The sequence below is a fragment of the Gopherus flavomarginatus genome, chromosome 21 (assembly GCF_025201925.1).
Source record: "Gopherus flavomarginatus isolate rGopFla2 chromosome 21, rGopFla2.mat.asm, whole genome shotgun sequence".
Classification (NCBI taxonomy): Eukaryota; Metazoa; Chordata; order Testudines; family Testudinidae; genus Gopherus; species Gopherus flavomarginatus.
In genome coordinates this window covers 8868783-8884986 of record NC_066637.1, presented here as the reverse complement: position 1 = coordinate 8884986, position 16204 = coordinate 8868783, and the positions used below count along the sequence as shown (strand labels likewise).

The following is a 16204-nucleotide window of genomic DNA, read 5'->3' as shown; positions in this document are numbered from 1 at the left end:
AGAGGCGCCCCAGGGTTCGATTTCCCATCAGTCAGGAAGGGGGGCTCCAGCAGGCTGTCTCTGGGTAGAACCCATCCCAACTGTCCGTGCGGAGTTTGCCTTTCACGCCCTGCGCTGGTCTGTGGCTGTGCTGTCCTCGCAGCGTGTTTGTTTTGCTCGGGTCTCTCTCGGCACGTGCCCTGTTGCATCCATCTGGCTTTTGCTGCCTTGCATTTCCCTGCTGGTTTGTCGTCACGTTTCCTTTTCAGGGTTTCACACCAAGTTTCTTTCTTCTCTTTCCCCTCCCGTCGCTGCCCAGGGCGGTTGTTTGAGTATCATGGAGCGCCCCCTTGGCTGGACTGCCGGCTCTCCCCCAACAGTTTGCACAGTCCTGCCTTTAGCTGCCTGGCCTGGCCTGTAAGCAGCCTAAACCAGAGCACCAGCTTCCAGGTGGTGAAGGAAATGCAGCCTGCTGTTTGTCCCACTGCCTGCCCTCGGGGTTACGATTGTGGATTTCTGCACTGCAGATCTTCCCTTAACAAAAATCGAAATAGAAAAGTCCCGGGGGCAGGCGACCGTGTGTCTGCAGTAGAATAGGGAAGCTGAGCCCGATTTGCTTCTGCCACTGGTGCAAACCAGGAGTGACTCCAGCGGAGCCAGTGAGTTGCCCTGGTGCAAAGACTGCACAGGTGAAAGAATAGTCGGGCGGGGTGCTCTCTGCAATTGAATGGGCTCGGCACCCCATCTCCACTTGCAGAACGACATGCAGCTGCCTGGAGATCCTGCAGACTGGTGAGAGCTGTCTGGGCCTCTCTTCCTGCCCAGCTCGTTGGGCAGTGTCCAGAGGAATGCCCTTCACACTCTGCATTGGCTGACAATGCTCCAGGGAAGCCTCAGCACCCACTAGGGTGAGTCAGTTTGGCCCGCCCCAGGCCTCCTGCTGCACGTGTTTCTGGCATTTTAACCTGGGCTAGTGCAGCTCTGCAACGACCTGTCCAAGGAGGAGTGAGAGTGATCCTCTCTCCCCGGTTCCCACCACACCCAAGGACGAGGGTGAGAATAGGAAGTAGATGGGATGAGGATGGAGCGCAGTGTATCAGAGCCTAATGCAGGTATCGGTGCCATTGCAAGCTAGATCTTGCTACATACAGTCACTGGGGGCACGGTGTTGGTGTGAGAGATGGGTTCTGTGTGTGTGCATGTTTGTGTGAGGGAGGGTGTGCGTGTGTGTTTTGAAGTGAGGGATAGTGGGTGTATCTATGGGTGCTGGTGTGGAGGATGGGCTGTGTGGGTGCTGGTGTGGAGGATGGGCTGTGTGGATGTGTGCTGTTGTGAGGCTTGGGCTCTCTGTGTGTGTGCTGGTGCGAGGGATGGGCTGTGTGTGTGTGTGTGCTGGTGCAAGGGTTGGGTGTGTGTGTGTGTGTGTACTGGTGCGAGGGATGTGTTTCACTTGAAGGTATAAGGCTTTTAGCAGGATGGATTTTGCTCCGCCCTGACTTTCAGACTGTTATGGTCCCACTCTGAACCTCTGGGATCCCTGTCCTGTTGTGATCTGCACAGTGGCTATAACTGAGGGAGAGTTGAGGTCGACCAGGGCCCTGTCCTGGGAGGAGAGTGTTCTGCTGCTCTATAAGACAGACACCAGACCTGGGCTGCCAGGGTGGCATGCGATCTCAAGGGGGAGTGACAGGAGTACTGTGTGTTTGTGACACCACCATAACTTCGTCCGCCCAGGGTCCTCATGGTCCTAGTGGGGGCTGGCGTACAGGCGTTGTTCTTTGCCTGCTCCCTGCCGGATGGGGAGTGGCTGATGTGTTGCTTTTTCTCTCCTGCCCCCACCCAGACCTGGGCATACCCAGCCCGTGCCTGAGCGTGGAGTGCACCTTCGGGGCCACCTGCGTGGTGAAGAACCGGGAGGCGGTGTGCGAGTGCCAGCAGGTGTGCCTCAGCCGCTACGACCCTGTGTGCGGCAGCGACAACCGCACCTACGGCAACCCCTGCGAACTGGACGCCATGGCCTGCGTCCTCAGGAAGGAGATCAAAGTGAAGCACAAAGGACCTTGCGGTGAGTGGGGCGGGGGCTCTGTGGAAGGAGAACCTTGAAGCCAGGAGGAGGGAGGCGCAGGAGGGCTCAGAACTAGCTGGCAGGGGCAGGGTTATGGGGACACAGAGCAAGTGACCCTCCCCCTGTATGCTCCCCACCCTAGTCAGGCAGACTGTTCCACCCAGTTCCAGCATGTCTCCTCCACTCCCAAGTCCTTGATCTGCTGCAGGGCAGCCCCATCTCATCCCATGCCACCCTAGCAGGCAATGGGACTTCCTGCTCCACCGGGCCACAGGACCTGAATCACTGGCATCCCACCAGAATCTGCCCTTTTTGCCGGCCCTGGTGGTGAACGGGGGGGGGGGGGGGGGGCGCGGCTGGTGGCTGCCCCTTCCAAGCAGGCCTGCAGATAGACTGCAGCCCCACTGTGCTGGTTGCTGTTGGAGCCTGTAACTCTAGTTGGCGTGGGGTGAGGTGTTAGGTCACGTGACTGCTGACCCCATGGGATGGCACCACAGTAGCTCTAGGAACAAAGGGGTCCAGTGAAGAGAGATGCCCAGGCATTCCTCTAACCCCCTGCACCTGGAGCTTGCAGCATGCTTTGCAGACACGGAGTGCCCTTAACCTCCCAACCCCCACAGCGAGGTAGCAGAAGCCTCCTTGTTTTACAGAGGGGAATGTGAGGCAGAGCACAGGCATGTGACTTGCCCAGCTTCGTGCAGTGCGTGACTGGCAGAGCTGGGGATGGAACCCAGGAGTCTAGATTCCCAGCCCTGCGCACTCACCACTGAACCACTGTGGATCCTAAGGAGCACCTTGCTTCCCTGTGCTCCAAGAGTTTTTCAGCAAGTTATATTCCTGATTAGAGAGGTTACCCTCATCCCCATGGGATGGAATCTCCTGCCCGGCATGGGGACAAAGCAAAGTGTTCAGATTGTTCCTAAAAGCACTGAGGCTTTCCCTGTAATCCAGGTATAGTGCTTCCTACTGTAGAAAGTGCAGAGGGGCTGCTAATGGTGGGCTGAGCTCAGTGGGGATAGGCTGAACACGGGAGGTTGCTCTTGGAAAGAGTGAGTCAATAGGAGCATTGCCTACAGGTAGAATAGACTCATAGACTCAAGGACTGGAAGGGACCTCGAGAGGTCTTCGAGTCCAGTCCCCTGCCCTCATGGCAGGACCAAATACTGTCTAGACCATCCCTAACAGACATTTATCTAACCTACTCTTAAATATCTCCAGAGATGGAGATTCCACAACTTCCCTAGGCAATCTATTCCAGTGTTTAACTACCCTGACAGTTAGGAACTTTTTCCTAATGTCCAACCTAAATCTCCCTTGCTGCAGTTTAAGCCCATTGCTTCTTGTTCTATCATTGGAGGCTAAGGTGAACAAGTTTTCTCCCTCCTCCTGATGACACCCTTTTAGATACCTGAAAACTGCTATCATGTCCCCTCTCAGTCTTCTCTTTTCCAAACTAAACAAACCCAATTCCTTCAGCCTTCCTTCATAGGTCATGTTCTCGAGACCTTTAATCATTCTTGTTGCTCTTCTCTGGACCCTCTCCAATTTCTCCACATCTTTCTTGAAATGCGGTGCCCAGAACTGGACACAATACTCCAGTTGAGGCCTAACCAGCGCAGAGTAAAGCGGAAGAATGACTTCTCGTGTCTTGTTTACAACACACCTGTTAATGCATCCCAGAATCATGTTTGCTTTTTTTGCAACAGTGTCACACTGTTGACTCATATTAAGCTTGTGGTCTACTATGACCCCTAGATCTCTTTCTGCCATTCTCCTTCCTAGACAGTCTCTTCCCATTCTGTATGTGTGAAACTGATTGTTCCTTCCTAGGTGGAGCACTTTGCATTTATCTTTATTGAACTTCATCCTGTTTACCTCAGACCATTTCTCCAATTTGTCCAGATCATTTTGAATTTTGACCCTGTCCTCCAAAGCAGTTGCAATCCCTCCCAGTTTGGTATCGTCCGCAAACTTAATAAGCGTACTTTCTATGCCAACATCTAAATCGTTGATGAAGATATTGAACAGAACCGGTCCCAAAACAGACCCCTGCGGAACCCCACTTGTTATACCTTTCCAGCAGGATTGGGAGCCATTAACAACTACTCTCTGAGTACGGTTATCCAGCCAGTTATGCACCCACCTTATAGTAGCCCCATCTAAATTGTACTTTCCTAGTTTATCTATAAGAATATCATGTGAGACTGTATCAAATGCCTTACTAAAGTCTAGGTATATCACATCCACCGCTTCTCCCTTATCCACAAGGCTCGTTATCCTATCAAAGAACGCTATCAGATTAGTTTGACACGATTTGTTCTTTACAAATCCATGCTGGCTATTCCCTATCACCTTACCACCTTCCAAGTGTTTGCAGAAGATTTCTTTGATTACCTGCTCCATTATCTTCCCTGGCACAGAAGTTAAACTAACTGGTCTGTAGTTTCCTGGGTTGTTTTTATTTCCCTTTTTATAGATGGGCACTATATTTGCCCCCTTCCAGTCTTCTGGAATCTCCCCCGTCTCCCATGATTTCCCAAAGATAATAGCTAGAGGCTCAGATACCTCTTCTATTAACTCCTTGAGTATTCTAGGATGCATTTCATCAGGCCCTGGTGACTTGCAGGCATCTAACTTTTCTAAGTGATTTTTTACTTGCTCTTTCCTTATTTTCTCTTCTAAACCTACCCTCTTCCTGTAAGCATTCACTATACTAGACAATCCTTCAGACTTCTCAGTGAAGACTGAAACAAAGAAGTCATTAAGCATCTCTGCCATTTCCAAGTCTCCCGTTACTGTTTCCCCCTCCTCATTGAGCAGTGGGCCTACCCTGTCCTTAGTCTTCCTCTTGCTTCTAGTGTATTGATAAAAAGTCTTCTTGTTTCCCTTTATTCCCATAGCTAGTTTGAGCTCATTTTGTGCCTTTGCTTTTCTAATCTTGCCTCTGCATTCCTGTGTTATTTGCCTATATAATAAGCATTAGGAGTCAGGACTCCTGGGTTCTGTTCCTGATTTTGCTGCTTTGCTTCCCCTGGGCCTCAGTTTCCCCATCCTGGGTGGCTTGCTAGGCTAACTGAATTGAAAGGAGTTGGAATCGGCTGCAGAACAGGTGGCTGTGGCTGTTAATCACTTGAGAGTCAAGCTGAATCCAGGCTGAATGAAATCTCTGTGCAGCATAAGCCCCCAGCGCTGCCTACTGCAGCGTGTTTTGTGCAGAAACGATCCGTTTCTCACCCCAGGAGCATTTCTCTGGTTTGGGGCTGGAGCAGAGCATTTGTCTGCGTGTATCTATCCGTGGCTTGCCATTCCCTGTTCCCCTTGCCAGGCAAGCGCCCGCTTAGATCACCCACTGGCCACTCAGACGGCAATGAAATCAGCAGGCCCCCCGGTGAGCAGAGAAAATGATGCAGTTCACTGGTACCTGACACTCGGGAAGGTTATTCCTTCGCTTTCCAATGGCTTAAAAATAACAGAGTCTCAGCAGAAGGGGTTGATTTGGGGAAAGGAACCAATCTGGGTGGTGATTTTTCCTTTCTCCCTATAGAGGTACTGAGGGGAGCACTTAGGGGAAATATGCATGTAAATCGCTTCCCTGTGCAAAGCCCGCCCTAGCTGCTTTACCAGTCTGATGCAGGACAATTAGCTGCTGCAAAAGTTTGAACAGTGGGGGAGCTGCCCAGAAGTGGCTGGGGCCGAGATGCGGGAGAAGCGGTCTGAGCAACTTGCTCTTCCTTTGTCTCTTCTCTGGAGGTAGCATGGGGGATGTCCAGATTTAATTACAAAATGCATCCCTCTGCCCTCATTAGAGAGAAACCATCCACCTCCCTCGGTCCTCCACCCCCCCAGCTAATGCGTACACCCCTTATCCAATTAAAGGGCCTTTCTCTGCCTTGGGAGGAATGATTGATCGCTGTCGCTCCATCCACCTGCTGCATCCCACAAAGAGTTCACAAAGGCCTTTCCTGCACCTTTTGAAATGCACCACAAGAAAAAACCAAATGCCCAGGGATGGCTGTCCCTCACTGTCCCTTAATCCTAGCGCTCTATGTCCCTCGGCCGTGTTCTGCTCTCGGTTCCAACCCCGCAACCCTACTGAAGTCAGGGAGGTTGCTTAGGCGGGATTTAGCCAACTGTGTTTATGACAGACTAGGGTCATCCTGCTTGCAGTCTGAATGCTTGTCTGCTACGCTCCAGGGGTTATCATGAGCCAATGCCCAGCTATATACGCCATGACCTGGGGGGGGCAAGTGGTTATGGGAGGTATGCAGAATGCCACAGCCAAAGTTCAGGCTGGCTGTCTAGTTTCTGAGTGTGGGATCACATTGCAGCTCTCAGCACAGATGACAGCTCTGCAGTATGCAGGAGGGACACTTACAATGATGAAAAGAAATTTTAATGCTTAGAAAAGAGGGATGTGTGTGCACAGTTCACCCATGGAACTCACTGCTACAGGATAGCAATGAGTTCCAGAGGCTTCAGAAGCAGATTAGGCATTGATATGTGCATTAAGAATATCTGCAGTTACCTGAGAGATGATTGTCATGTAAAAGGGATATAAACACCCCTGCCTTAGGGCATAAATGGCCCCGGACTTCCTGGGACTCAGGAAGAAATTTCTCGCACGCCCATGGGCCTATCTTCCCATAGATCCTGCCTTCAACTGCCTCTCTACCAACTTCTGAAACCCACCAGTGGGCAGGAAATGGCAGGCTATAGATAGAAACATCCCAGCCGACAGCTCATGCTAACCAGTCACGGGTTTGGGCTGTTTTTGCATCTTTCCCCCTACGCATCCAAAGCAACAGCTGCTGCGTGAAAGTAAAATGAGAAAAATCTCCCTCAAGCCAAATTCCTAGTGAATCGAATGGAGGAGGGGAGGGGATGCTTCTCTGAAAGAGGAAGTTAGCCGGTGAGTCACTGAATGCGCAAGGGCCATGACAGAGGAGGTGCTGGCTGGCTCTGGCCTCACCTGCAGTGAAGGACTGCGTGTGCTGGGGAGGTACGTGCATTATGCAGACAGCCTATGTGGGGAAAAGGAGATGACGTGTCACTATGAATTACAAACACATCCAGTCCTGGGGACATCCTGATAAACCAGAAGAAGGGGGCTCGGCAGGTCACGGAGCTGCCAGAGCCTTGAGAGGGGTTCATTGCACTTGGACGTGAGGTTAGAGCCTTCTGTGACACATGGGCCACCATCCCTCGAAGCAGCTCCCTGTTCCCGTGGAATTCCCAGGCCTGGCCTTGAGACTTTGCTCTTCTCCACCGCCCTTAGAGCTGCTGCTAAAGCAGTGGGGCAATTGCCCGGGCTTTGTGCAGCCCTCTCCTTGGTGTTGCTATGGACAGGGCTAAGCTGGGACCTTGGGATCTGCAGCCATGTTTTAGGGAGGTTCCATCCCAGGGAGTCAGTGGTGACTCCTGTTGTCGAAGTTGGCTGGTCTCTGCCTGAAGCCGGAGCTTGACTCCCCAAGAGTCTTTCCATCCTGCGAATCCAGCCTGCGTTTCAGCCTCCTGCAGCTGCCCCTGGTGCAGCCCCCATCGTCTCCTGCTGCCATATCTCCATGATGACCCTGCAAATGCGGGGCTGAGTCTGGACCCTGTGAGCCTGTCCTGCAGGAACTCGATGGCACCCAAAATAATCCTTGGGGCCCGCAACCCATCATGCTGTGGCCTGAGGCTGGGGATGTGCAGCACCTGCATGGGGACAATGCCTACCAAGTGGCAGCCAAGTCTTGCTGGCTTCAGGCACAAAGCAAGAGCTGGTGGCCTGGCTGCAGGGAAAGGCTGCCCAGACTGGCTGCGGGTTGTTCTTTGCCTGGCTGCGGTAGCTGTTGTGGGGTGATCTTTCTTTTTCACAGCATTCCGGGGGTTTTGATCTGTACATTCCCAGAAAACCCCCTGCAGCCCCCCCAGCCCCATGGGGTAGAGTGCTGCCTAGTCTGTGTCACTCAGGCTCTAGAGAGAAGACCAGCCCTGCTTTTCTCAGTGGAAGGGGGTAAGGGCGGGGCTGACAAGTGAGTTTGGCTAAATGACACGCCCCTTGTTAGCTTCTGCAAACAGCAGGGTGCAGGATTGGAGTGGGCTGGGAAAGTGGGACTGCCCCGCAGAGCAGCGCCGGCCCCACCTTCCTCTGGGAGTAACTGGCTCCAGAAGCACCCAGGATCCAGAACTTAAGATAAAACCTCCCCTCCCTCTCATTTCCACAACCCTGTCGCCAAACTCCTGCCCAGCCGCCCCGCTCCCCTGCAGATCTCCCAGAGGTTGCCCCCAGGAGATTTGCAAGCTATCTGGGCTGTAGCCCTTGTCTCTGGCTGCTGATACCAGGACTAATTTATCAGCCTTTGTAACTGCACTGGCCCTGCACTCACTCCAGCCCTGTTTAGAGCTGTAATGGCATATAACTCCGGTAACATTTCATCCCAATTACCCCAGCCCTGATGGGTTTTATGGCTAAGCCTCTCTGCCTCCGAGTGCGTCTCCTTCCTTCTCTGCCCACCCTGCTCCTTTCTCCCCCAACCATACTCACTGGGGCTCCCTGTGAGTGTCTGGAGGGCAGGGTAGGGGGGTTGAATGGCATTTGACTGCTGCCTTGATGCTGGGCTCAGAGACCGCTGCCTCCCCCGTTCAGTCTCCCCATGCCTCCCAGAGTCTAGAGCAGAGGCGGAGCTTGGGGTCGGAGGCAGGCGTTGATGGATGCTTCTGGAGAGTTTACTCATGCAGCTATCTCTGGTGCTTCCGTGACTCTCGGGACGTTCAGCCCCCTCCCCTCCAACGCCCCTCTCATGTTCAGCCTTGGCCCACAGAGCTGTTTGGTTATGTACGTGCTGGCCTCATAGAGTCTCTCCTATCATGCTCCTGTCTCTGGAGTGTCTCGGCAGCGATGGGTCCTTCCCCGCCCTCCACTCCTGCAGAAGCAGGTGAGTGCTGCAGACACCACACTCACCTGTACAGTTAAAGGGTTAACGATGTTCCCACAGAACATTGAGAAATATGTAGAACAATGGGCCAGATCCGCCACTGGTGTAAATCTCCATGGAGCAACACCAATTTACACCAGCTGGGGAATCCACCCATTTATCTTTTCATTAGGTTTTTTTGCCTGTTCCCTCATGAGCACTGATGATCCCTATTACAAGTGTCTAACCCTGTTGCCATGGCGACCTCCCACCCTGGGGTCAATTTCACTCTTCTGCCTGAATTTCCCTTGGACTTGCTGCCCAAATCTGACCTAGAGTATTGCTGTGCACTGTTGAAATGCAGCTGTGTTCCACCCCAGAGGTGGCTGCATTTCTCTGTGGGTCTTGCTAGCTTGTAAAGTGCTTTGAGTTGAAAATTGCTATAGGGATATACAATACTTCGTATGAAGTCCTATACATAGGACAGTCGGGGAGCTGCTCTCATTTATCCCAGCTGAGGACTGGGGCCTTTTTTCCCCCTCTCCCTCTCCAGCACAAAGTCTCCGCCCTCCATCTATGACACTGTGATCGTTTCTGTGGATGGAAAAACTTGTGCTTCAAGACCTGAAGCCAGATGGCATTTTGCCTGGATCTGGTTTCTGTTCCAATCTCTGGCCTGATCCAATGCCCATTGGAGTCAGTGGGACTTTTCCCGTTAGCCTCGGTGGGTTTGGGATCAGGCTGTCAGAGCAGTTCTAGCTGCTGTGATGGTAACAATGAGCAGGGTCTATGTTGTAGCCACTCTAGAGCAATGGAGGGCGATTGTCAGGCAGTGCTCTGCACAGACAAAGCCAGGATGTCCTTAAGTGATGAGCCCCTCTCCAGGCTAGCTGTCCTCTCCCCATTTCACATGGCAGTGAAGGAGTGCAGCGCTGTTAACCCCGCCTTGCCTGGAGCGCTGATGCAGCATGCATTTGGGATAATGAGCCCCTCGATTATTCTGCAGGGCCTTGTTCTTGGCGCCAGTGCTTAGTGACTTGACTTTCTCTCTGGGTTTCTTGTCCCTTTCTATTTTGATTCCTGCAGACCGGTGTAGCAAGTGTCAGTTCGGGGCCATATGCGAGGCGGAGACGGGCAGGTGCGTGTGCCCAACAGAATGCATCTCCTCCTCCCAGCCGGTCTGCGGGACGGATGGGAACACCTACAGCAGCGAGTGCGAGCTCCACGTCCGGGCGTGCACGCAGCAGACCAACATCCAGGTGGCCGCGCAAGGAGACTGCAGTGAGTTTGCAGGGTCACCCGTCCTTCCCCTCCTGCCCCCACATTCCTTTCTTAACCCTTTGTGTTACTTCAGTTCCACCCTCCCCTGGGGAAAGGAATAAAATCCAAAGAGGTTTTGATCCAAGGAAGAAAATTGTTACCAGTAACCAATGACTTTGTGTGCCTCCATTTTTGGGTGGGGGGCCAACTTGAGACATCTTCAAGAGGCCCAATTTTCAGAGGACAGATGCTAGGCACTTTCTAAAAATCAGGCCGCTTTAAGGAATGTCAGCTTGAGCACCCAGATGTGGAGGCATCCAAGATCACTAGCCACCGTTGGCAGTCATGTCTGCAGACAGATCTCGGGCAATAGGCTGGCGGATGGAATGGTTTTCATCACAAGAATTTCCTTGATTTGTTACACTCAGGCCATCTCTGTGCTGGAGCTAGAACCAAGCTAGCCACAGCCATCTTTGCCTGCTCAGGTCCTCGGCTGGCATAGTGCACCCAAAGGCATTGGAGTGACATCTGTCTAGCCCAGTTGGTTCTAGCAGAGTTTCCCTGCCCAGTTTGGACAGAGATTTCTTTATTTCGTTCATGAGAGCCATCCTCAAACAGGCTTGAAATCCTTCGGTTGAAACTATCAGAGCTGATTAGGGATTTAGACACATTGCCATGAATGAAAGTTATGTGTTTCAATCCCTTGGTCAGCTTGTAAATCTCAGCCACGGGGTTGGGGTTTTTTTTCTATTTTCGAACAGGAGCTGAACGTTCTTCAGTGGGCATCACCCTGCAGGGCAGATGGGCTTGGTAGACACCAAGGCTGTAAGCAGCCCATAGCGTCTTGTAGTAGCCCAGTTCTAATAGGGTCATTGCCAGCTCTGCCACTGACTCGTTTTCTATGAGAGCTAGGGCAAGACCCTAACGCTTAGTCTTTCGAAGCCACCTCGGCTGTCGTGGTCCATGACGAGGGTTCCTAGGGGCTATGGTAATACAAATTAGAGTAACAAATGAATTCACACTTCCCATCCACCTGAATGGGAACGGGGCATCCAAATCCCTTATCTGGCTTTGAAAATCTCAGCCACAATCCCAGTGTGCCTCAGTTTCCGTGGCTACGATACAAGGGTAATATCTCCCCTTATGGGTGTCACGAAGCTTAATCAACCTTATTGAAATACCAACTGGAAGCTTGGCAGGGAAGATGCCGTGCTAGAACCTTGCAATCGACAGCTGCCTTTAAACACAGCTGTACCGTGTTCTTGTTTGGTCAGCGTGCCCCTTTTTTGGTTTCTTTTTTCCTCCCCCCTCAGGGTTTAGTTCCTACCTGATCTGCTCCCCTTGCCCTGCTTCCTCTCCCCCTCAGCCCCATGCACTTTGGCCCAGCCCAGAACAGTCTGTGCTAATTTTCCACATGAACTAAAAGTGCTGCTGAAATGCTACATTAGAGCAAATGATACACTGGACCAAATAATCTCTCTCTCTACCGCTGGGGCTGACGTGTCCCGGCTGAGCAGGGGCAGGGAGCTAACGGATATGTTTCAGAGTGGAAACCTGAGTGAGCTGGAAGGGCTGCATGGGGTGCCCCATCAGCATCAGGCGCTGCAAGGCTGGGCTCTGGCCTGCTGTGGGTATGGGACTGTGGGTGCCTAGAGAGAGTCATTCAGTGCTTATAAGGAGAATGCACCGTTGGCCTGGTGTCCGCAGGAGCTGGCTACCTGCAACACCCGCTGACTTTCAGGAGTTGTGGGTGCTTAGGACTCTGCCTTGGGAACACACCTCCAGTTTCTTCTGTCCTGAGCCTGTTCAGGGATGGGTTAAGCAATCAGCAGCCAGGCCCTCTCTGAGGGCACAGCCCTCTGACACTGCCTGGGCTGACGATTGCCACGGGAGGCTTTCTGCTGGATCTCATACCACTTCTCTCTCCCTCCTCGTTCTCCTCTCACTTGCCCCCTCCCCCCAGAGTCGTGCGGCAGCACCGTCTGCGCCTTCGGCAGCAAGTGCGTGGGCGGGCAGTGCGTTTGCCCGCGCTGCGAGAGGCAGCCCTTCTCCCAGGTGTGTGGCAGTGACGGTGTCACCTACGACAGCCCATGCGAGCTGCAGGTAGCTTCCTGCCAGCAGAAGAAGGCGATTGAGGTTTCCAGGACAGGACCTTGTGAGGAGGGTAGGAAGCTCCGTTCGCTCTGGTTCTGGGGGGCAGGAGGGTGTGAGAAATGTGGGGGATGGGCAGAGGGGATTGGACTTCCTCACACATGGAGTTTATATTGCGTGGTCCAAAGGCAAACGTCCAGAGCTCATGGTTTGTGACTCTCTCTCTCATCCCCCACACCTGCCCTGCTGGGGCTAGGTACAACAGCAAGCTACACTGCCTGCTGCTTGGAGCCGCCTGTGACGTGCCCAGGTGTAACCCCCCTTGGGTCGCTGACAGAGCGGTCTCTTTGGCAGAGTTTCTCCGCCCCCCCCCCCCCCCCCCGGCACTCTGGCCTGTTGTACGGCAGGTGTATTTTAAAGGCTTCACCGAGTCTCCTAGCAATCCCTCCATGCATGGAAGTTGGCTGCTCCTCGCTCTGTATCATGGCAGGCGAATGGCTCTGCGATGGGAGTCGGGAGGCTCCTCTCCTGCCCTCATGGGAGGGGAGAGCAGCTTGGCCAAGCTCATTTCGGCGGCTGGCGCTGTGTCGTCAACAGCACCTGGCACCCACCCCCTTCATCTTTCCAGCTAGCGGTAATGAAAGTTGACACCACCTAATGGGCCTTGGCTAGGAGATGTATCACTGCTTTAATTTCACACTTCAAAGTGCCCAGGCTTGAGAGAGGCGTGAGGAGATGGAGTGGTTCCTGAGACACGGTGCCCGGCTGCCTCACCACTGCCCCTGGGACTCTTTTGGGGTCAGACCCTCGGTTGCCATTAACTCAGCACTGGGCACCTGGGGAAATAGGTCTCTGCTGAGGCCCTGCTCGACCAGGTTTTGGGGGGATCCCGGCTGCAGGGTCCCTCTGAGCAGCACTGGGGCAGGGTGTGGGGGAGATGGTGGCATGCAGCCTTTAAAGTCAGTGAGTGAAAGCTGCTGGATCAACAGTCCTGGACAGCAAAGGCCTCTGTTTAGTCTCAGAGACAGCCTCCTGCACATCTTGGCCTGCCTGCCCCAGCCTGGGGGGGTCCCCTTTAAGTTGGATAGGGGAGCTCAGTGTCTTCGGCCCATGCAACCCCCAGTGCTTCTCTCAAGTCTGGGGACAATTGATGTCAATGGGTTTGAAACCAGCAGCCCGCTCGACACAGGCCACAGAGGGCCTGAGCCAAACCCCTCTGCGGTCAAGAGGGGGGTCTTTTCACTGACTACAGTAGGCATGGGGACAGGCCCACAGTGGGAATCCACACTCCAGTGTCTGTCCCTGAGCTGGACTGGGCAAGCTTCACCAAAACTCACCTGGAGGTAGGGAACTGCCAGCAGTGTCTAGGCAGCTGAGAGCAGCGTGTCCCTGGCCTGCTGTTTCCTGACTTCTCTGTAAAGGTGAAGTGCGGGGCTAGTGCCACTGAAAGTGAGGGGCGGATACTGCTGGCTACAGCAAAGCTGAATGTGCCTAGGCTGTGCCCGCTTCCCTGTTGCTTCACCTCAGTCCTCACCTGCAGCATCACCTGCTATTGCAGTCCACACGCCACTCTGCCTGTGCGCCTCCGTTCTGTCCTGCCAGTCCAGTCCTGGAGCTCCCCCACAGCTTCACCATACTGATCCCCAACAACCTCTGGCACACCAATCCTGCCCCTCCTGCAGCTCTGCCCCCGGAGCACCTCAGTCTTCACCTGCAGTGCTCTGCTCTGGGCCCAGCCACCCATCAGGGGTCAGGTTGAGGCCTCCCAACTCATTTCACTGGTGGCCTGAAATCGATGAACCCAGGCCTCCAGAGTGGGAAGACTTTAGAAAAGTGCTGGCTGAAGGCCAATAGGGGAACAGGATCCACCTTGTCCCTTCAATGTGTTAACTCTGTCAGCTGAGACCGTCTAGCTCATTGCTCACGTAGTTTAGCCAGATAGGGCTGGAGTGCTGTGGCAGGGTTAGGGAGAGTGGAAGACATAACATGGCGTTTGATCACAGTCCTCGCCAGGGAATTTCAGGTTGCTGTCCTTCCGAGAGATGAGCTTAAATAATTCTCTGTGTAACGTCAGCTCCCATCCTTTGATCACTCCATAAAAAGGGGGCAGGTTGTTTTTTTTAAAAGCCTTTGAAATCGACCTCTCTCTCTTGCTACCAGAGCGCTGAGCGTCTCGTGGTTGGTTGAGGAGCTGAGTTGACATACAGCACAATAAGTGTCTCTCTGCCAAGCCGGTAATCTTTGGCAGGCTGGACTTTCAACTGAAAACCAAAACCACCCAGGTCTCTGTGCTTATCTGAGCAGAAGGAATCCGTTTGCCTGCTGCAGCGTGGGTTGGGGGGAGAGGCTGGAGGGAGAAGGGAGTTAAACCGTTGTGAAGCCAGCCGGCTGCTATTCGTACTGTGCATGGGGCTCATCTGTGTCTGATCCCCAGGTAGATATCTGAGTTAGACAGGAGCTCTGAGCTTTTGCTTGCCAAGCCAATACAGGCGGAGCCCTGAGCCCGTCTTCAAGAAACCGCTCAAAGAGCTGTCCCCTTGTTACTGACCACGTGGCTGTATTCTGTCTTCATGGGGGGCTGGAGGCTCTGTCCTGGGGGAGGAGGGTCCTTCTGCTCTTGGAGAGCCAGGCGTGGACTAGGAGCAGTCGCGCTCCAGGGTCCCCATCTTTTCCGTGCAGAGTGTGGCTCGGGGGGCTCAGGCTCTGGGGAAGATAACGAGTGTGAACAGGACCGCTGCCGGCAGTACGGGGGTTCGTGGGATGAGGACGTGGAGGACGACCGCTGTGTGTGTGACTTCACCTGCCTGGCTGTGCCACGCAACCCGGTAATTTCCCCTGCCTGCCTGCCCCTGGCTATGGAAGAGAGCTCGGTCTGGTGAGGGGCTGTCTGCAGCCTGTCAGGCTGGAGGTCTCGCAAGCCCAGCCTGGCTCAGGGTATTGCCACTCTTCTAACCTCGGCCACAATTGGGTGGGACTGTGGAAATCCTCGTGGGCAGGTAGGGGGGAGAAGTTCCCCCAAGCTGTTCCGGACTCTCAAGGCCCATTTGAGTTTGGGAGGAGGTTCTTGTTGTATTCCTCCTGGCCTGTCCCTCCTTCCCTCATCCCCCTTGTCTCAGCGGGGCCTCTCCAGCACAGCCAGCCCCCTTGCTCCCCAGCCAGGGCTCTGGTCAGAGCCTTTTCCCCACACAGGGGATGCCAGGGCTGAGGGACCCGTCCTGCAATGCCGGGTGCTGCTGGCTGGCATACGCCCATCTCCCTCAGTAGCCGTTATTCCACCTGGGCAGGATTGGTTAGTGCCAGACTTAGAATTCCAGCTTCCCTGCCCAGCACTGGCCTGGGGATGGGGGCACCCTGTGGGGCTGTGCACTGCTGAGAGGCGTAGGCAGCTCTCTGCATGCTGGAGGCTGCAGACAGTGATCTCCCCTCTACCCCCAATCCTCCGAGCAGGTATGCGGCTCTGACGGAGTGACTTATGCCAACGAGTGTGAGCTCAAGAAGACACGCTGCGAGAAACGCCAGGACCTCTACATCACCAGCCAAGGAGCCTGCCGGGGTAAGTCCCCACTGAGGTTTGGACCTGGCTAGCATGGGTATTGGCCTTTAGCCAGTTCCTGCCTCACAGCATCCCATGCTCCTCTGCCATTTGTCTGGGGTGGCAGCAGGGTCCCTTCTCTATCCTTTGAGCCACTACAAACAGGCTGGAGATTTTCAAGCTGCTAAACACCGTGTGTTATTTATTGAGTCCCCTCCGCCAGGTCGCCAGTACAGCCTCATGCAACCTCATGCAATCAGTAGTAAACGCCCCCCTTAGCCTGCTCTCCAGGGAGGGAGAAGGCAAGATCTCACCCTCCTGGGATTCTGCATCTCCTGGTCCCTGCCAGCCTCCCCCCTTGCACTTCCTTCCTGTCCTTTA

At 53.9% G+C, this 16204-nt stretch overlaps 1 protein-coding gene across 13 annotated transcripts in view; it reads left to right on the top strand.

The window, feature by feature from the left end:
* AGRN (agrin) overlaps nt 1-16204 on the top strand; it is a 220023-nt gene that overhangs the window by 161938 nt on the left and 41881 nt on the right. For all 13 annotated transcript variants that reach the window (XM_050931381.1, XM_050931375.1, XM_050931382.1 and 10 more), the window contains 5 exons: nt 1823-2044; nt 10027-10221; nt 12164-12364; nt 14971-15116; nt 15739-15844. In XM_050931381.1, coding sequence (XP_050787338.1) covers nt 1823-2044; nt 10027-10221; nt 12164-12364; nt 14971-15116; nt 15739-15844 — 870 coding nt within the window. The remainder of the gene's footprint in view (nt 1-1822; nt 2045-10026; nt 10222-12163; nt 12365-14970; nt 15117-15738; nt 15845-16204) is intronic.